General features: G+C 41.9%; 1 protein-coding gene across 1 annotated transcript in view; it reads left to right on the forward strand.

The window, feature by feature from the left end:
• Positions 1 to 22,672, forward strand: part of LOC117053224 (protocadherin-23-like) — a 55,616-nt gene that overhangs the window by 1,386 nt on the left and 31,558 nt on the right. The window contains 6 exon segments of the mRNA XM_033160811.1: positions 1,572 to 1,803; positions 10,287 to 10,523; positions 13,027 to 14,046; positions 15,843 to 16,030; positions 17,153 to 17,252; positions 21,079 to 21,244. Of these exon segments, the coding sequence (XP_033016702.1) occupies positions 1,572 to 1,803; positions 10,287 to 10,523; positions 13,027 to 14,046; positions 15,843 to 16,030; positions 17,153 to 17,252; positions 21,079 to 21,244 (1,943 nt within the window).

The raw sequence follows: 22,672 nt of genomic DNA on the forward strand, positions 1-22,672 counted from the left end.
GGAGGCAGGAGGTCGCTTTTCATCGCATTCACCCATGCTCCTGAAAACACATTTCTTTCTTGGGCATCGTTTTTCATCCCATTCCCAACCCCAAAAATCATCTGGGAAAGCAAACACCAAACACTTTGGACCAGCAATGTAAAGCACTGCATCTGACTAGTGTTGGTGGGAAAAATAATGTCCTTGGGGAGGTTTACAACTCCAAGAATTACATCGTTTTCCTTCTTCCTTCACTTGTGAAACTAGCTTTTCTGTGAAGCCCAGTACCGAATATATTCATAGCATGCACAGACTCAAGTTGCCTTCATTGTACATTAATTCCCTTTATTTCTTCCCAGCCATTTCATGATGCTGTCTTGTAACTACAGCATGAAAATCTCGGTGCCAGCCTAAATAGACAATACAGCCATATGAGCTATTCTTGGGAGAAATGAAAGGCTCATTGAGAAATAATGTTGATGGATGCTTCAACTCCACAGCAATCACTGATCAAGATGTGCAAACAATAAATAAAAGCCCCATTATAATTTTCTGGGTGATGTTGCTTTACACAGTTGATTTTGTATGAAGTCCTCTGCTTGAGTAGCAGGGCAGAGGTTCATGGTTGAGAGTAATGCAAAGCAGTTTCAGCTGTTGTAGCAGAACCCCGATGCCAAGTTGTAGAAGAATTATGTACAGTGGTACCTCGGGTTACATACGCTTCAGGTTACATACTCCGCTAACCCAGAAATAACGCTTCAGGTTAAGAACTTTGCTTCAGGATAAGAACAGAAATCGTGCTCTGGCGGCGCAGCGGTAGCAGGAGGTCCCATTAGCTAAAGTGGTGCTTCAGGTTAAGAACAGTTTCAGGTTAAGAACGGACCTCCGGAACGAGTTAAGTACGTAACCAGAAGTACCACTGTATCTGAGGATGGTAGAACTCTAGTCTCTTACAGCAGTTAGGCAGCAATCGAAAACACTCCTGCAAGGCAGTTTAACACAGTTAGTCTTACTTCCAAGTTGACATCTGTAGGAGAAGTGACACTTTGTGTATATTGAAGAGTTTTGAAGCAGGAATATTGCAAGATCGTGGCAGAGTCAAAACATGATTGGCTGTCACCAATGTCCATGGCAGAGATGAGGTATCTACTGAATTGCAATAAGGGACATTCCCAAATAAGCAATGGCATAATTTATTGATTTTATGAGTGGCTGGCTGCCTAGCTTTGCAAACTTGCTGTTAATTGATATTGAACTGCAAGTGGGAGAATCTCTGTCCATTCCCCACGTGGCAGGAAAATTGATTGGCGTGTCCTCCAAGTTCCTGCATTATAAATGTGGATTCTAGCTGTACTTGCTATGATCTTTTTATGGAGATGAGAGCTTTATGTCTGCTTGACACAGTGGAGGACTGAAGGAGACATATATGTTTTCAGAATATATTGTTGTTTTTTACTATAACAATGTTTTCTTCTGCTTTTATTGTTCTTTGCCTACTCCTAATAAACTGGAAAAATGAAAAAAAAATATAAACTAGGATCCTTTCAGTAACTGACGATTTGACTTGGCATTTGTTGTGATTCATTCAATAGGGTGGCCTGAGTGCTCAAGCTTTCGTCCGCATAGAGATAGAAGACATTAATGACAATCACCCTGTCTTCGACCCAGTGACTTACACGACAAGCATCAGCAGTCATACGCAGCCGGGAACAGAAATAATCAGTGTCGTTGCTACGGACAAGGATTCTGGAATATATGGAGTTGTGACTTACGAATTGCTACCGGGTGACTTCTCTTCCCTGTTCACAGTGGATACATCTACAGGTATGATACAAGGTGCATGAGACCCACAATTTAAAATCATATTCTGCTGATACAGATCGGGATAACTCCCAGAACACTGCGCAGAGGGAGGAGAGGGCTGATGGTTTTGTTGGGCAAGCTGAAATGCTGGCTCTGATGGGACCATCTGCTTATCGCTACATGGAATTCCACGCTTAGTGTTCGTATCCAATGATGTCTTTGGAATATACACTTTTTGTGAGAACGACCTGCTCTGCACTACCCTCCCACTGAAGACAATGTCAGTATTTAACATTGCCTTAATTGACTATTTCAAATGACATAGAATGTATTTCAGTAGAATGTCTTTCATGAAGAGGAACCAAGACCATGAAAACCTGGGCTTTAATAAATCTTGTTACAGTGCTTACTCTTCTGTTACTGCTGCATTCTGCAAGACTTCCTTCCAGTTAAGTGTGCATAGGAGTGTGGCTTTAGGGCTAAACCCAATGCAGAATTAGGTGTGCTTAATCTCGTCAGTTTCAGTGGGGTTAAGCAAGTTAAATTCTGTGTCTCTCCTCACCTGCCTGGCCCCTACCATGTCCTATTGAACATTGTTTCTTCATCAAGTGAAAAATCATGTTCTCCCTATGCATTTATGCATCATATAAATTGATTTTCCCTGGTTGCTGGGTTTTGTGAGGAGACAGTTGGTCTGCTGAAATTGTAACATATGCTAGAGATGAGCTTGTGAAAGTACACACAGAATATGAAGAGCACAGCCATGAATATGGCAAAGATATTTTGAGTGATTCCTTTGTTTATCTTTGAAGCTAATCTTCTCCAGTAAAGCAGTTAACTTGCTTGGAAATTCCTGCATGTGGGTCATGACTGCTTCCATGTAACATGCAGCTTATCGCTTGTTCCAGCTTGGATTTCTGAAATCATTTCAGAAGAGCTTGCTTCAGAACAGGTTTAGGTCTTTAGAGTGGTAAAACATTCTGGATATAAGGTATTATTTGTGGCCCATGATGGTTTACCTCAGTCTTAGTGGCTGGTATCATTGGCTCTGCTTAGCAAAGCAAACATTTGATGTAGAAGACCTATTCTGACACAGGTTTTGACAAATGCAGCAGTAAAATAACATTGGATTGTGTGTTTTCTTTTTTTTAATCCCAATTTGACTGCGAATGTGATTTCGTCTTACACTTTATTACAGGAAGAATTAATCCATTTTAATTTCTAAACTACACATGGCATTTTTATATGGTGTGTAATAAAGCAAAATCAATGCACACATGAAAGGGTTGACATGAGTAAAGACAGATTGTGAGATTGAAATCGTTTATTTTGGAACATTCTGAAACCACATCCTTTTGAAGAAAGCCTTCCTTAGTTTTTTGTCCAATCTGCATAAGTAATTGATAGCACATTGAGACCACTGAAAGTAAATGGGACTAGGTTAATGCGTTTGGCTTTGACCTTTTGAGAACTAGTTGTTCAGTAACGGAAATCCTATTCGTGGTCTGAACTTAGCCACTAATGGATTCATGCCTCTGTTAAAAAGCACCACAGAATTTAACCTAAGTAAGATTGAGTGGAACTTTCAGGTATGGAGAATACTGGGAACAATTAGGGTTTAAAATGGCTCAGGGGGGAATTTGTAGTACAGGTTTCTGGAACTAATCCAAAGCACTTTTGTGTATGAGATTTGTTCAATGAGTACTGGCTAGAACCTGACCCAGTAACTGAGCACCTTGGAGGATGGGGACTTGTTCTGATGATCCAATAGCTCGCCTAACAGAGCAAATCACAGCTCAAAACCCTCCATAAAATGTGTACTGCTACCCTTCTTTCTGCTAGCTTAGGATTCCTCAAGAATGATTTTGCGCTCTCTCTCTCTTGATCCTTTCCCCAAGCATGGAGCAAATTATGGGACACTGCATTTGTATTCCCAAACAACATTTGTACTCCATCCATCTGGCTGGGTTGGCCCAGCCACTCTGCGACTTCCAACATACATAAAAACATAATAAAACATTACACGTTAAAACAAGGTTTGCATCATCCTTACGGCTTTGGTATCTCTGTGTTTCCTCCATTTTGCAGTTTTCCTGAATCCAGGCACAGTTATACTAATATTAAGTATGTTAATATAAAATGTTAAGTGGTAAGAACAAATGTCTGTAGTTTCCAGATTGGCATCTCCTTTTCAAAAGCCAGACTTCCTGTATAAATTTATGCCTTTGATGACTCTCTGGAAACTGCAGTTGCTTCAGAATACAGGTAGCCAAGTGAGACTGGTGATTAGGAACACATCTCACCAGTGTTCAAAGAATTTCACTGGAGAGTAGTTTTCTTCCAAACACAATTCAGAGTGCTGGTGCCTACCTTTAAAGCTTCACATGACTCAGGGCTCAGTTACCTGAAGAGCAGCTGCTTCCACAACAGCCTGTCTGTGCATTAGGATCACTGGTATCTTCTTCAGAAGCTCTCTGGGGGGCTCCTTCTGTCTAAATTAAGTGGGTTATGATTGGAGGAGAGCCTTTTTGGTGGTGACACCCTGTTTGTGGAATTCCTTCCCCAGGGAGGCTCTCTTCCTTTTGCCATCAGGAAAAACTTTTTTGATGCTTTCAGCCTTGAAAAATGTGATTATTTTCATTGCTGTTTAAGTTTTCAGTATTTTGTTTTCTATCATTTAATTGTTATGCAAACTGCCCTGGAATGACAGCATACGTTACTTTAAATAAATAAGTGAATACATAAAGTAGCCAGTTCAAGGAATGTTTCACAAAGAGGCCAATGACTCCTGCGATTGTTGGAAGGAAAAGCATTTGACCTTTTGTATAGAAATTGCTGCGACTGATCAATACGTATATCAATTACTGCAAATGTGTGAGATGATTTAATATTTTGATGTACATATTCCATTCCTTTATGATTAAATTTGGACATCATGCCAAACCATGATATGAGCTTCCAACTATAGATGCTTAGTGCCACTTGTCTGCTTTCAATGTGTGTCTACACAGCACTCCAACCACTTGATTCAGTGGCCTACAGAGATGCAACATTGTCTGTATATAGGAATAACAAAAGCGTTTTTGTTGAGTCAGACTATTGGTCCATCTATCTAGCCCAGTATTGTCTAGTCAGGCAGCAGCTCCTCCGTGTCTCAGGCAGAGACATTTCCCATCACTTGTTACCTGCGCCTTTTAGTAGGGAATGGCAGGGATTGAACCCAGTACCTTTGGTGTACAAAGCATCTACATGATCGCTAAGCTGTGGATCCCCTTGGTCTGCCAGTTCAGACATCAGTCAAGCTGTAGTTAACATAAACCATAGTTTACAAACTAAGAACTCCCTTTATGGTGTTCAAACCAATATGCTAATATGTAGATGAGCTTCCTTAACCATGAGTTTGGCTTGTTGTCTGAACAGAACTATCTTTCTGGGTTGTGTGTGTCATAAGAAAAAGAGGTAAAGCAGGATTTTCGTAACATTCAAGAACACAAAAAGCTTCTGTTCTGTATTCTTTGTCCGGCATTTTTCTATGTGTTGCTGTGGTTACCATCAGGAAAAGCGGCCTTAGTCAATCCAGAGCATAAGGTTGTAACGGTAACAGGCAGCAAAAATCCAGTAAACCAAGATAAGCTGCCCTTCTGGTGATGTACAACATAAAAAATACAAGCAGTAATTAAAGCATTAATAAATTGCAATGCTAAAAAACAGTACAGCAAAGCGGCATAATAACAGAACTGGATTAAAGGCTTTGTGCACTGCTGACTCATGTTTCTCAAGAGACTGAAGTTTTTGTACTTAATTCTTAGTTCATAGATCAGGCAAATAGGCAGGTTGGAGAAAAATTCATTCTGAATAGGTCACTGGAAATGAGCATTGACCTGCCTGAATGTTAAGTTGGTTCAGCTGCCAGATTTGAAGGTGAGTTTGGGTGACGAACTGTGCATACCTTTTTAGCCATCTGCCTTCTGTCTGAGTTGGCTGTCAAATCGTATTAGTTGGAAGCCATCTGGGTAGGTCCTATAGTTAATCTAAATTTTTCCTCTTCTTAATAGCTTATTTTTTTAAAAATAAAAAAACCCAAACCCCAAAACAACTCTCTTGGTGTAGGTTTGCTCTACTGTAGGTGATAACTAATTGGAAGAGCCTAGAAATCTGGAAAATTATACCTTTAAATGGTTAGAAGTAAACCTGTTGACTACTAACATATGCATACTTAGCTCTTTAACGGCAGGTAACTAAAGCTTGTGCTATGTATCAGAAATGTTAAATAAATTGCCAGAACAACCAAGTCAACCAATTAGAAGCTGTAGGCAGATGGCCGCTGTTTTGCACCATGCAGCTGATTGAAAGTAAATCCCCAATGCCCAGAATGCAATGCTGCGTGATGCAGGGTGGTGGGTAGAGCAGGCACAGATGAATTTGAGGTTTGCAGTAAGTTTGGTTTCCAACCAGCCACAGGGCTGCTGGCCAGAGGATTCTGTAGATTAGTTTCTTCTGGAACAGCAAGAATGGTAAAAATGAATCAAAGTTCTACACAAGGGGTGGGGATCTGGCGGGTGGGCTGGATCACTAATCTGCTAATCTTCCCTGTGAGCCAGCTGAGAGTCTCACTTACCAGTCAAGCACCTGAAGAATCTTCCCCAGTTATGGCTTGGGTGTACCTCATAGCTTATTCTTTGTTTCTGTACCAGGAAGGAACTGATGAGTCGCCTGCTCAGAACTAAGGTGATCTGTGCCCTTCATTGTATTAATTGCTGGTGGCAAAGTAGAAGCCATCTGTAGGCTTGGCTCATGCTGGGAAATGTGGGCGGTGGTTTCTGCATTTGCTCAAAGGTCAGGTTACCAGTACTTAACTTAGTATAGCCACCAGCCTGTTATTTACCTGGAGGTAAGCAGATTTGTATCCAGGTAAATGCAAGCCTATGCCTAACAAAGGTAATTCCGTTGATTCGCTCTAATCCACCCTACATGTACCATAGGGTAAAATCTTATTTTCTGTGCAGCAGGTGCTGCAAAAAATAATAATATATGCACTGAGAGTAATCCTATTATTAGTATAGGGTTTCTCTGATTACTTGAAGCTGAATATGAAATATGTTTCCCATTTTGAGTGAAAGTTCTATGTAGATCTTGTTTAACAGATCTAATTCCTTCAATATTATATGCTCGAGATAAGAAAATCCCTCACCTTCAAACATCCTCATGAACGAGACAGATGGGCTCAGTAGCACCAATGTGCAAATGGAGCTATTCATACTCCACCGCTTTCTCCTTACCTTCAGAATGGAAGTTCTTCTGCTATTGAAGTGAATGTGGAAGTCTCAGTAGAGCAGGGTGTGCCACGCTGTGGTCCATGGGCCACCAGTGGTCTGTGAGCTTCATTGAGGTGGTTCACTGTCTGTGGATTTGTAGTTGAAGATGGGAGACAGCACATCCATTGCATTCAATAGACTGGTTGCTTATTTTATCTATTTTATTGTATTGCTGTTTGAATTCTGTGGAGCACAATGCAATGCAATATATAAGAAATAAAAGAAGCAATAAAAATACAATTTAAAAAATCATACAGCATCTAACAGAGCACATTACTATTGTTGCTGCAACAGGCAGAAAAATAGTTAATTGCTCCACCAAGATGCTCTGCAATTTTCAAGTGGTCAATGGGGTGGGGAGAGGGGAACCTTGGGAACCACTGCAGTGGAGGATCTCTGAGATTCCCTTATAAAATGAGTGGCAGAAGCAGCAAAGGCTGTAGGTGTTGAGGTCACATCTTGGCAGGAGCAAGAGAGCCAATGGGCACACCTGCACCTTAGCTGGCATGCCCCTTCCATGGTTTAGTAGACTAGATGCAAAATCACACGAATACACTGGCAGTATGTATACTGTAGTGTCCACTACAGTTTTGGATGGTGCACTAGGTGAAAGAATCAATTGAAGCCAAATTGGGTAGTATTATCTACTGGTTGGGGTGGGGGTGGGATGTTATCCTCAAAGTGCAAAGTCCATCTCCAGCTTACCTTCCCTTTGTTGTACATGCTGCCCAGGGGGTTTTCTGCTACTCTCCAAGGCATGGAGGTAGCTGTGTTTTTCACTCCATCTCTGCTGAATTACTGCAGTGTTTTTCCACGCTGGGTAAACAATATCTGTTGTTTTCTGTGTTTTCTGTAAAACACACACACACACACACACACGCACTTAAAGTGATCAAGAGGCAGCTTGTTTTTGTAGTGGTCTGGCAGTGTAAAATGGAAATTTTGTGAACTGCACCTTTTGGTTGTCTGTAAGTATTTATCTGCTTCATCTGTTTTCCATTCTCCTCCTTAACGCTTTATCCCAAATTAGTCATTCAGCTGATTAAACAATTCTACATTGTTAAGTCAGATCTTGTTATTCACCATTCTTCCTACTCCTGTCTGAAATGCTGGAATTGCTGTCAGTCAGTATAGAAAATACTGATGGTCTGACTCTGTATGAGGCATATGAAGTGGTTTTGATCTCCAGTGAGTACATATAGGGTGGCGGCTTCTTCTTCTTCTTCTTCTTCTTCTTCTTCTTCTTCTTCTTCTTCTTCTCACCTGATCTTTCATGGAATTTCCATGCCTTCTATTGCCCTACATTCTCTTTTGAAAAGCTGCGCTTTGCTATTGGAGAGAAGCACTCGTGATCATCTTGCCTCCTTGAGTTGCACTAAACTAAACTGAAGTCATTAGTTCTGTGCCTCAGTCTATAACAGGTGAGAATTAAAGGTAATAGGTTGGTTCCAGAAGTGCCCTTTCAGATGTTTAAGGCATCTCCCACTCATGGATGGGCTGCTTTCACAAGTAGAGCCTAGCTGAAATATGTTCTTCCACTTGCACATTCCCTTGCATAGACAGAAGTGTGAGAACTTGCCTATTCTAGCACAGGGTGAACTCTTAGGCAAGTGTTAGCAGAACAGCCCTAACATGGTATCTTCTGCAATAATGCTCAAAACAGACGAAATAGCATATTAGTTTGAACCGTATTAAGAGAAAAACACGCACAAGTGCATTTGGCTAGAAAACACACCACCTAGAATCAAGCATATGTGTATGATTATGTTTTAAACAAAATGAGACAGATATTGGATGTCCTGAAGAAAAAGTAAAGTGCTTTTTATATGCTTGTGGTCTTAAGTACATAGGAAGAGCCCGCTGGATTGGGCCAATGGCCTATCTAGTCCAACATCCTGTTCTCATAGTGGCCAATCAGATGCCTGTGGGAAAAACCCACAAACAGGATTTAAGCACAAGAACACTTCCTGTGGTTTCCACCAACTTGGCATTCACTCTCCCAACCCCCCGAAGTTTATTCCTTTTGGTATCTGTGTGAGTGGTATGATACTGAAGTGCAATCGATAGTCCTGATTATGAAAATGGGTGAAATCTGGGTTTTTAGTAACAGCTTTGACCCGTAATGGACTGTAACGAAACAAACAAACAAACTTGGATTCTCTAAAATTAATTCGTGTTTTATTCCATCTGAGGGAATGCATGGAATGAGGATCATTCATGTGACCCTGTGGATGGATAGAGTAAAAGGTAAAAAGGACCCCTGGACGGTTAAGTCCAGTCAAAGGAGACTATGGGGTCATGGCGCTCATCTCGCTGTCAGGTCGAGGGAGCTGGCGTTTGTCCACAGACAGCTTTCCGGGTCATGTGGCCAGCACGACTAAACCACTTCTTGCACAACAGAACACCGTGACGGAATAAAAAAGGAATAAAAAGCAGTACCTATATATCTTCTTGCACTGGCATGGTTTCCAACTGCTGGGTTGGCAGGAGCTGGGACAGAGCAACGGGAGCTCACCCTGTTGCGGAGATTCGAACCGTCAACCTTCTCATCGGCAAGCCCAAGAGGCTCAGTGGTCTAGACTACAGCACCACCTGTGTCCCATGGATAGGGTATTGGGAAATGGAGGAACTGGATTTAAATCACTGCTCACATATCCAAAATGGAAATAATGGTAAGGCTTCTTTGGAAGGGCAAAGAAGCTAAAGTCTGCATTGCAGATTCTTTTATGGTTAGGAGGCTTGGAAGAATCAGGACAATTGTTAAAGACATGAGCAAGTAGGCAGAGCTAGATTGGATTGCCTTCTTCTAGGCCAGGATGGAGTGCATTGGGCAAGAGGCAAAAGTGTGCAGAGCAGTGAATATAAAATTTACTCTTGCACCGTAGGCTGGTTTCTACATTCAAACACCCCACTCTATCCTGATGCTTGAACTCAGGAACCATCGTGCCAAATTTGGTCATCCTATCCCAAGAGGTGTCCAAATCCACAGCAAACAGAAACCGCGTTCCAAAATATATAGAAGATATAAATGACCTTTTGTTTTTTCTACTCTTGCAGTGGTGCTCTGAACAGATTTTTATTTTTAAGTACGTACATATCAATTCTGTGGCTAACACTTCTGAACTTCAAAAATGACAGGGAGAGATAATTTTCTTGTCCCATTTGTTCACCTTTTCTTCTCCTTTCCAGGAACTGTCTACCTGATAGCATCTCTCAGTAATGTGGAACTTACCAATGTGCTGTTGACTGTTTCTGCCCGGGATGGAGGTGGCCTTGGTTCTGCTGTTAATGCAGTTGTGACTGTGAAGATCCTGCAGACGGCTGTGGCTCCTGCTGTTTTTGAGAGATCACGTTACACTTTTTCCATCCCCGAAGATGCCCCTGAAGGAAGTGCCGTCGGAACAGTGAAAGCAAGGGAACCCTTGAGTAAGTGGCCTTGGAAGACATTAAGACAGATTCCAGCGTCCCCTGATTTGTTACAGGCTACAAACATATGCAGCCAATATTGTGTTAAATGTTATTTTTATTCTTTCAGTGGAGAAAGCACACAACTAAATGTGAAACTAGGTTTTGAATTAGTGCAATAGTAAGAAACTAGTGCATTTCCCCACATTTGAGTGTTTCCTTGTGGTTTCTTGGGACACAGTATTAAAAGAGATATAAGCAAAGATGTATACATACATACATACATACATACATACAGTATTTTTTAAAAATAAGTACTCCCATTATAACAGTTAAACTTTACAAGATACACTGGGCTCGTTTCACTTGACCATGGACAGGGTGGAGGTAAGGATTGTTTCCCCACCTGCACGCATGGAGAGTCATGCAGGCATATCAAGGTAGGATATTGCTATGTGGAGATGGGGAGGCTCGCAGGCCCCCTTCCACCATGCTCCCTAATGTGCTTTCATGCTGTGTGTGTGCAGGGCCGTCTTCGAGGGATCGGCCGCCGTGGCGTGGTGATCCCTCAGCGCCCCCGGCGTGCCACCTCTCCGCCTGCCTCCCTCCTGCACTGGCCGCCCCTCGGGAGGGGGGGTGGGCTAGTGGGGGGTGAGGGGTGTGGCGCTGGAGCGGCGCGGGGCTTTGTGCGCCCTTCCCAGCGCTCTAGCTGGGGCTCCGGAGGGCGGCTGGCTTGCAGTTCGCTCGCCGGCGCACGAGCGCCTGCCCGTCTGTGGGGGCGGGGGCGGGTTGGGGAGGGGGCGCCCGGTATGCTGGCGGGCTCGCGGGGGCGCCCCTGGGGGGCCCGACGCCCTGGCGCGCCGCGCCACCCAGCCCCTATGGCGAGACGGCCCTCTGTGTGTGCATGGTTTAGGAAAAGAGGGAAGGAGGCTTTATTGGAATCTTCAGTGTGTGGGCACTGTAGCTAGCATGCAAATGGATTGTGCCCTATGTGTGTATTCCTAAATGGACTAGGAGAAATTGTGGTAGTGAAAGATGAGTACTGTTTATATGTAGGCAAAGTTGCTTGAAACAATTAGTGTTCAAATATGGCATATATGAAAATTGGGGGAAATGAGTCTGAATGTTTAAAGGAATTTCTGTCACAACAGCTGCAGTCACACGTAACGCTAAGGTGCAGTTCATTCAATAAACAATAATTTGCCTCACAGATGAGCACACAAAACCACGCCTTGGTTTTCGGTTAGTTTTCTGTCTGTTCCTACCTCATGTCTTTGTAGCTTGACAAGCAACTGGGCCAGGGTGCCCAGACAAACCATGATGAAGCAAGCCTGTTTTCAGACAAAACACTAAACTATTGTTAAAAAATTACATGGTTCATAAGCCAAAAAACAAACCGTGGGTTTGTGCTATGGTTTAATGCCAGAAAACAAACCATGGTTAGTCTGCTGGGCTGGGTTCACACTTTCAAACAAAGCTGGATCAGCCTCCCCAACCTGGAACCTTCCAGATGCTTTCGACTATAACTACTATCATCCCAGGCCAGCATGACTAGTGGTAAGGGTTGATGGGAGTTGTGGTCTAAAACACCAGGTTGGCAAACACTGTGCTGATAAACAGTGGCTTAGTGTTATGTTCAAACAAGCCTGTTAAAACTGAATTGAATAGGTGAGGTGAAATGGCAGGTTTTAGCAATTAATTTGTGGGTATTTAAGGTGCCGTGGGACTCTTGTTCTTTTTTAGGCAGCTTGAACACTATATATATATTGAGAAGCACAGTGAGAAACTAAAGATGCATCTGTGGCTTCACATATTTTGCCTTTCTCCACTACATAAGCAAACGCTTTAATTACTTAATACATTGCAACACTTACAGGATGTGGCCTGGCAGTGGCCTATGAAGGTTTGATACTGACACTCCATGGTTTCCTGGGAAAAGTCAATTTCCCTAGGCTTTGAGAGCCTCTCCTTCCCCCACTCCATGCGTGCTCTCTATATGTTACAGCTTCCTGGTTTGTGCAGTGGGTTGAGGTTTTGACCCTTAGTTCTCACAACAGTTATACCAGAGTCTTAAAATTAGGCTATACTGGAATGTTTATGTGTCTGCTTAGAGTGGAATTCCTCTGTTCAACCTGACCTAGTTGGAAAGAGTTCCTGTAGAATTTTAAATGTGAGAAATGATATTTATTTCTTCATAAAATTTAATCACACCTATGGGGTGAAAATACAGGTCTCGTAAATGGGCTAACTGCGTGCCTTTAAGTTAGTCTGCACGGCATCCATTTTTTTCCTACTACACCCTAGAGATTACAGCAAAAAAGAAAGAAAGAAAGAAAGAAAGAAAATGCAAAAACTTAGGAAACAAACATCCAGAGAGGCGTTTAAACTGCTCAACTCGCATAACACTGCTGTGCCATACATTTCTCAAATGCTCTAGAGCATATTCAGCTAAGTGGATCTTCTAACAAATTGGATGCCTCTTCTTTGACACGGGGGTGTGTTTTGTTTTTAATCTTCTTTACAGATTTATTGGAAACGATTTCCTACAGAATTTCCTCCGGTGATCCCTACGGAAGGTTTTCCATTGACCCTGAGTATGGAATCATCCGCACTAAGAAGCAGCTCGACCATGAAGCCCATTATCACACCCTTCTCACAGTGCAGTCACAGTTGGGAAGCTCCCCTGTCTACAGCAGCGCCCAGGTCAACATAACCGTGATTGACGTCAATGACAACCCTCCAGTGTTTGTGTCGGAATCTGACCAGATTAATATATCGCGAAGCACGGTGCCTGGCACAGCTCTTTACATCGCTCATGCAGAGGACAAAGACAGTGGGCTGAATGGCGCAGTCCGGTATGCCATTGTAAGCAATCGATCAAGTATTTTTACCATCGATCCCGTTCTCGGGGTACTGTACCTTGCCAGAACTCTGGAGAGTGATAAACAGCATGAACACACAGTGGTGCACATTACAGCAGAAGATCATGGAAGTCCTCCCTTGAGTTCTGTGTTGATCCTACGAGTGGTAATCGACGAGCATAAGGGACACCCCATGTTGACTTTTGAAAATTTGGTGTATCAGGTGGAAGTCAGTGAAGCAGCACCCATAGGTGTCAGAATTCTGCAAATCCAAGCCCGGAAGTTAGATCCCCAGCGTCCCCCTGGGAATGTTGTGTACTCATTGGAGCATAACACGGATTCTGCTTCATTTAGAATTGATCCAGAAGCAGGTGTGATCTACCTACGGAATGCTTTAGATTACGAACGTACGCAAATGCATAGTTTTAGAGCCTTTGTTACTAGCGCAGCAGATAAGTCAGGGCAGAATGCAAGTACATCAGTGATAGTTAACGTAGTGGATGAAAACGACAATTCTCCCGTGTTTTTGCGTGATGCCTATTTTTTTGACGTGGAGGAGAGTTCGTTGGCCCAAGGTGTGGTTGGCACAATAGCCGCAGTTGACAAGGACTCTGGAAGAAATGCGCAGCTCTCCTATTTCCTCTTATCAGATGGAAAATATTTTAAAATCAATTCCAATACAGGTAATATGTTTTAACAATCTTCCCTGTTCTCCTTGCGGGATGTTAAGTTTTCTGCTAAACTAGAGTGCTTGTCGTGTGTGTGTGTCTGTGTGAATATAATTTGCATGTCCGAATTCAGGGTGAAAACAGTGGGACGTAACAGGCAAACAAAGGAGAGAACAACTGAATTCTCTCCACTGGTGGATCTAGCTTCTGCATACATTCAAAACTCATGATAGACTTTGCAAAGTGAATTGTCAGTATATTAAGTCAGATATGTAAATAATATAACCTGCAGGTCACATAATAGTATTCCTTTCTTTCTTTCTTTCTTTCTTTCTTTCTTTCTTTCTTTCTTTCTTTCTTTCTTTTACCTTTGAGCTATTATTGAGCAGTGATCAGCAGCTCAAAGGAATGAGCATGGTACTGCTGATGCCATCACAAGTATCTGTGAAAACTGCTAGCAAAGATGGTTGCAAATCACTGTCAGGGACAACACTCAAACCCCTGCAAAAGTGCAAAGTTGGATGGCAAGCAGTTCCACTATTCCACACATACATTACATATGGTCTGAGCAGATGACTTCCAGGACAGATGCTGGTCCGACTTACCAGTCTGATACCTCCATTCTTTTTTCATACCCATCTCTGAATCTTAAAACGTTTTCTTAAACAATTTGCTATCTTCCATTTGTATCTTCTCAGGCCTGCCCTGGGACCTGCCTACGTCTTTCTCTTCCTAATACTATCCCATCCTTACCATACCTGACATCTCTTCTCCTTTCACTGATCAGTTTGTTGTGTTGCTATCAGCTGACTTTCCATTGTTCTTCCCGGTGAAGGATCTACTCCGATTTCAATTTATACCTACTGCTTGCTCCCTTCCACCGTGCTATATCCGTAGCTGGAACTCTTGTGGCTTTGGACATGATTCAAGGAAACTGGTGTGAAAATGTCTAATAATTTTGTATCGCAACTCTTATGTGAAATGTAGGATTAGCATTTGAGGAGGTGAAGGTCGCTGGATGATTCGAATGCCAAAACCCAGGATAAACAAAGACAGGTATTTTAACAAGATAAAACGAAACGTTGAAAATCAATCAGAAGGGATTGTGTAATAATAAAAAAATCAGGCACGAGTGACAGATCTAGCTGGCAGGAGAGACCTTGTACTACACAGATGTGGAATCTGAGACTGCTCTCCACTGCTTGCCGTCTGGAAAACGAGGAAAGCAGAATGGCTAATATAGTTGGGTTTAGAGAGATAGTGTGGAGATCAAAGAAATACAGCACAGTTCCATAGGAGTGGATTTATTACGAAGCACCCAAAGTCCTGGGATAAAGAAGGCCAGCTGGTCGTGGTAAGGGGCTGCAAGGCTGCAGAATATCCTCAGCCCCTTTGCAAAGTGAATAAAATGCTGGCTGGTCCCCCCACCCCAAAGGGTCTGTGACGAGAAGTCCCTGGTATATGATGTCTAGTCCAGCTGGCTAACAACTAAAATAATTTTCGCTCTTTTATTCTGCTGGCTGGAAGAAGGAAATATTTTGGCTTCTTTAGAGCAGCCATCTGGCTTTAAAGTTAGCTGTTTCTGTGTGAAGTGGAGTCACTTGGAGTCCAGCGAAGTTATAATGACCCCAGGGTACACAAATATATGCTGAGTGACAGGATCTCTCTTGGCTTTGTATAGTATACAGTATGCATATCAAGTGACTGGCGTGGTTAAGGCAGAGTGTGCTATAAATCGTGCACAGCTTGTTAAAACCTGTTACATGCAGCCCATAATGCTCTTTCTTTTCACTGTCCTGTCCCCCCACCAGGTGAAATTATAAACTGGGTTGCATTAGACTATGAACAGCAGGCTCACCACTACCTGATTGCTCTGGTGACTGACCACGGGGTCCCGCAACATAATGCCACAATAACAGTCTATATCTCTGTTACGGATCTCAATGACAACCACCCATGCTTCCCACAGCTTCTGTCTGGAGCAGAGCTACATGTCAAGGTTTGAACAGATTGAGATTCCTTTATTTCTTATCCATGTGTAACTTGAAGAAGCACCTTTGTGTCACATATGAATGCTATCAATGTGTGACAGAATGCGAAAGAGTTGTTTTTAAATGAAACGCATGTTCCAACCAGTGTAAGGTGTTAAATTTGCGTTTTACAGACCAAGCAAAAAGGCCTTTTTAAGCCTCATAGTGTCTTACTGCAGCACACAATAATTTTTTAAAAATTTGTTTTGAGCACCATCTTGTGGTTAGAATATGGGGAAACGGCTGAAAAGCACAGTTGGTACATAATCAGGGCAAGCCTGATTCTAATATAACAAACTACTGAGATAAAATCTGTTTAAACTTAATTTTCAGTTTACTGTAGCCGACATTTGCTGCATATGCTACTAGCCCATAGACATGTTGGTTATATGCTGGTGCTTATCCCACAGAATGGGAATGCTTGATCAGGGTCTGGGGGACCCAAACTACTTAATTCACTTTTCACATTTTTATCAATTAGTTCTTCACATTGCCTAACATAATGCAACTTCTGCATGACTTGGAATTTTGACCTGCCCAAATGTTCTTTTTGAACTGCCCATTCCCCCACGCTCTAATAGCCCATTTAATGGGTCTAAAGGTAAAGGTACCCCTGACCATTAGGTCCAATCATGGACGACTCTGGGTTTGCAGCGCTCATCTCATTCTATGGGCCAAGGGAGCCGGCGTTTGTCCGCAGACAGCTTCCGGGTCATGTGGCCAGCATGACTAAGCTGCTTCTGGCGAACCAGAGCAGCGCACAGAAACGCCGTTTACCTTCCCGCCAGAGCAGTACCTATTTATCTACTTGCACTTGACATGCTTTCGAACTGCTAGGTGGGCAGGAGTTGGGACCAAACAACGGGAGCTCACCCTGTCACGGGGATTCGAACAGCCAACCTTCTGATCGGCAAGCCCTAGGCTCTGTGGGTTAGACCACAGCACCACCAGATGCCCATTAAAAAGCCTTTCCTTTTGCACTCTGCCAGTCCCTCTTAGCACTTTAGTTTTGAACCTTTCTTTAATGTATATTAATTTAGTTGTCTTTTTTCTGTGGAAAGTGTAATTTTAATCAATCTGCTTGCTATTAGGTTTTGGAAGGGCAACCAGCAGGAACCCTGGTTGCCACCATGTTTGCCAAGGACCTTGATTCTGGGAACAGTGGGATCGTGTTATATTCATTGTCCTCAGGTAAAAAAAATCCTTACTTCTCAAGTACAGATAAGAAAGTGCATGATATCCAGATACATTGGGCAAAGTTGTAACCGTACAACATAAACTGAGGGCCAAGATCTGTTCTTGGCTGCACTTGAAAACTTCTCTTTTCTGCATCAAACGCCAATTCAAGTTTATTAAGTGGAATTCCCACACCTCTCCATCACGTGTGGCAAGCTGCCTGTTTATTATGAGGTATATTCATAGTTTTAAATGTGAGAGTTGAAAAAATGTCCAATTTTCAAACTTACTATTATTGACATGTCTCTCTTCATGAATTCATGATCTTTGTAATATCGGGAGTAGCTCTCTTTACCTTTTTATCCTTCCACGCTTGTTTTCGTTGCGTTTAGAATTCTTAATCGAAATCACTCACTTAGCTCACCCAGGATTAAGTTGGTAATACTAAGTAAAACATGTTCAGTATAGTTTAGGATTTCATCTGTTATAGGCAAATGCTTTCACTGTCCCAGTGGGAAAATGACCTTTCCTTTCCCATGACTAACTGGAAATCTTCTTCCTATAGGAATTGACCATGACAGTCTGGGACAGGGATCAAAAGATAATGTGAGCAAACAATGGGGGCTTGTGTAGATCCTGTTTCATCCTTTGTTGGGTGGAAAGTTTGCTGGAGAGAATTCTGCAGCAAAACTGTGTTTGCGATCATGTCCTGCTCGTTGGCTTCCCACAGGCTTCTGGTTGGTCACTCTGAGAACAGGACACTGGACTCTGAAAGCAGTATGCTGGTCTAATCCTGAAGTGTTCTTATCTTTCCTTTTAGTAGGTCCTAGTTTCGGTATATATATATATATATATATATATATATATATATATATATATATATATATATATATATATATATATATATATATATATATATTGCAGGTCTAAAATGACCCTCTCTAGTGCTATCTGTCATCATGCACTGCACATTTATTCTGGAGTCATTGAACAGAAAACAGTGACAGAGCCTCCAGCTTTTTACAGTCCTTATTAAAAAGAGAAAAAGGAGGAAACTTTTAAAAAAAGTCCCATGGAAACCTAACAGACCAATATTTTATTGCTGTCTTATGAGTTAGGCTATAGCCTATTAAAATTCATGCCTAGATACCAGTATTTGAAACTCCCATTGTTCTAGGTGCATTTTGCAGCTGGGAATTTCATTGGCGCGAGCAGTTTCTGAGCTCTGGCCGCAGTAGTATGCCTAAGATTTTGGATTAAAACTGCAGAGTGGAAGGAAAGGAGGAGCTTTTTCTGCCTCTCCACTTCCAGCTACTCTCTGAAGACTGGGGAAGAGACACTCTGAAGAGTATTAGGGGGATGGGCAGGGAAAGGACCAGACCACGTGAAAAATGAACACAACATTTTAGCTGCAGTTCTTTCATTTTCAGCTTTGTATTATTGTTATAAAAAAGTTTGCCTTGACATTCCGTTGTTGCACCCATAACTTAGGTTTGAGAGGTGCCATTTAGCTCCTAGCTTTCATATCTCAGTTTCTAACACTGCTTGATACATTTATTAATCTTTGAAACATGACTCTCCACTTCTGCAACATCAAACACATGGCTGAATTTCATTTTTGAAACGACCATTTTTTTTTACATTATTCGCATTCAAATATCATTGTTATTTATATACCTTAAATGAGTTGGCTTTTTTTCTTAGCAAAGTTGTGATTATCAGCCCGTTTGAATCGAGAATAACTGGTGTCACTAAATTTAAAACTGGTAGAGAATAACGCAATCCTAATACAGATGAATTTTACGTTTCTCAACTGCTACGCTTCAACTTTGCTCCAATTTGCATCCCAGAGTCAGCTTATACTTGTCATAATTATTTGTTGGTGAATGAACTCTAACTAAAGTACCATGAAAACCAAATTACCTCTTTTCCTTAACAGAAAGAACAGTAACTACTTCCTAAAGTCCTCCCAGGAAGATTTGTAGCCTAACATACTTTCACATACTGCATGTGATATCTTGGGGGAAAGCAAGAAATCCAGACTTCACTAACCCCACAATGACTAGCTCATTCATTCCTAATTGTGAGAAACTGGATATGTGAAACCTATTTTCTGGGCCTCTCCATGGAAGTAAACCATGGAAGTTGGAGGCTGCCTTTCTGAACCACTAGGGTTAGGGTATGCTATAAAATTGCACCACTGTTCAGAGACTACAGCTGGTGCAGAGCATCATAGTTTGGCTCCTGAGGGAATGGGCTGTCAGATACTGGTGCTTCTTCTTCTTGTTTTTATTCTTGGGTGCAGGCATGAAGAAATCCCACTGGCCCTTAGGTTAAAAAAAGGGGGAAATATCCATTGTTCTTCATGATAAACTTAACTCACTGACAATTACCATGCACTTTTCTTTCTGATTTGGATTCTGGGTTAGGAGAGTAAAATGGTTTTGACTTAAGCATGTGTTGCAGAGTCCTTGGGCAGTAGGACGTTATTGTTATCATTATTAAATTTGTATGCCGACCTTCATCCATAGATCTCAGGGTGTTTCACAGCATAAAAATTTCAAGATAAAAAAACACAAATACATAATAAAAACAAAAACGAATAACCCCCCCCCTCACTCTCACAACACATTTAAAAGAGTATCAGATGTTAATCAGCCAGAAGGTTGGCTGAAGAGGAACGTTTTTTTCCTGGCACTTAAAGGTTTATAATGAAGGCCTCCCCCAGGCATCCTGTTTGCTCTTCAGGCCATGTCCTTTAATATTTGGTAAGGCCAACATAGCTGTTACCTCACCCTCTGTGTTTCCAGAGGGCCTAAAATCCTTATGGATGCTACACAAGGATTTTGGAGTGGCTCTTCAGTGCCTTTGCAGGGGCAAACGCAAGCACACCTTGTTGCAGCTGCTCTGGATCATTTCTACGTGTTTTTCTACAGCTGTGACCCTTGTGTCTTGTCCATTGAACTATGCATGTACTTGCTATTAGGACAAGAGACAGAAGTTCTGTACACCCATAAGGTGCTTGGGAGGAAGTTCAGTTCACTCTAGCTGTTGCAGCCAGTGACTTTCAGAACATGCTGCACTGGTTTACTGGCTCCCATCTCTTGTTTAGTGGAGGTTTTCTGACAAGAATTGTTCCCTCGCAGACTGAAGAAAAGTTGTAGGTGTCAGTTGATGCCGATAGCCTAAACTCAGCATTTAGCAGGAGATTATTTATGAAAATATTTAATAGAGCAGAATCAATATTTGGGAATTGTTGTAAAATGACGTCAAGTGCAGAATGGTTGCATAAATTATATATTATCCCCATTGTCAGGTTTTTTTGTTCTGCTCTGGTTACCACTTGAAATAATTCCAAAGCAACAAGAAACCATTTTTTATGTAGTTTTTGTGCCAATTTTTCACCAAATTGTTTCTCATCTTGTTTTATGGTCCGTAAGGATACCCATGGGCATTTATATTGATAGTTATGCAGCGGTAACCAATCTGTTCTATCTTCAGTATGCACCCAATGTTATTGAAGTCCATCTGTTGTAGCACTCAGGATTGTATTTGACAAAGTAGTTCTGTTAGCACAAGGATTTTCATTTCTGTGATAGAAGTTCTCCTGCTACTTTTCTCCCCCTCCCAGATTTGCCTCTGGCTCAGGGAACCCCCCATAACACATTGTAGGCGATTGCATATGGAGGCGAGGATGAGGGGAAGTTCTGTGCAACCAGAAATCGAACCTAATGGGACTACTTTGTGATACGACCTCAGGACTTAAGTTTGTTCTGTGATGTGCTGTTTCTATAGCACTTCGTAATGTGCAAGTATATTAATAGTGATGTATCTTTTCCAGGGGAAAGTTAGGCAATTTTCAGATTGACAGCAGCAGTGGTGAGGTTAAGGACCACTGAAGCTCTTTTGTACAATTGGCGGTTCAAGCTACCAAATGGCCAATCACTGCAGCTGTATCAGGGGGTCCCTCCTCTTCAAGGACAAGTAGTCATCACTGTGGAGGTACTGATTTAAAACAGACATGGTTTTCTTGAAGTATCTGGAGCACAAACCAGTTAGAACATGCCTGGAGCACCCTCTCCCCCACAATCATATATTTCTCTGCTGAGCCAATACACTGGAAAGGGAAAATGTTTCACTCAACTTTAAATATAGGAACTGCAAATTTTGTTCCAAACATTTCTGCCCCATTAAGGGGAAGCCATCAGGGAGAGTGACAAAGGCAATAGACTTTTTTTAAAAAAGAGAAATTAGTGGGAAACTTGCAAACACTGTGAAATACACACACATACACACACGTGTGTGTGTGTGTGTTAGTTGCAAACTAAGTTAGTTGCACTTACGTCCCATTGAAAGCAATGTGAAATAACTTTCATTGTAATCAATTACAGCTTGTGATCAATGGGACCTAATTACCAGTATGAGTAATTTAGACTGGTTCCAACTCTCTGTCTTTATCAGATTGTTCCTTTGCCTGACACTGTTGGCTTGATCAGAGACTTTTAAAAGAGAACTTACTGTCCTCTGAACCCAAACCTGGGAACCTCCTGAGATTGCTTTTCTGAATACACTCACTTATCATAACTGTTGTTGGTTTTGTGCCATTATGACCAAACAAAGGGACAAATTGGAATTGTGCAAATGCATGCAGTGTTGAACATGATTTAACCTGGTGCATTTCAAACCACAGTTGCTATTCTGTAGAGGATATAATTACTGATTAGCTTCAGTAAAAGAGACTTGCTAGGCCCTGTGTAGAAAGACCATACCTTATGAAGTTTGAATAAATACCTTCAATAATTTACGTTTTTTAGCAGGACAGGCACCCCCCCAAACTCGGCCCTCCAGATGTTTTGAGACTACAATTCCCATCACCCCCTGACCACTTGATTCTGCTAGCTAGGGATCATGGGAGTTGTAGGCCAAAAACATCTGGATGGGCTGACGGTTGAGGAAGCCTGCTAGTACGAGCACTGTAAATACACACACACACACACACACACACACACACACACCTGTGCTGAGATAATGTTTATGGTTTGCACACATTGGGGTGAGTACTGTGCCAGTTATGCACAAGATTGCATAGTATTAAGGAGATTTGCACCTTTTGTAGTTTGCCACTTTTAATTTGTTTTTGAAATAATGCAGCCTCCTTTTTCCAATATTCCTTCCTCAATTATGGGCCTTCATCAAGACCTCTGTTGCCAGATAAAATATAAGATTCATTAGCATATTACCAAGAAGAAGGTAACTTAGTTAGTTTTAAAGAATCCTCTAGTAGTTTTCCTGATTATGCGACTGTTGGGTCATGATTCTTGGAAGTGCTTGAGACTGTTAGAAAGATTTGCACTAAAGCAATTCCTGCTGTGATTTGATAACCTTTCTGCAAAATCAATGATAGATTAAACCATTATCGTGTGTTGTGTGGGCTG

The sequence above is a fragment of the Lacerta agilis genome, chromosome 9, assembly GCF_009819535.1.
Source record: "Lacerta agilis isolate rLacAgi1 chromosome 9, rLacAgi1.pri, whole genome shotgun sequence".
NCBI lineage: Eukaryota > Metazoa > Chordata > Lepidosauria > Squamata > Lacertidae > Lacerta > Lacerta agilis.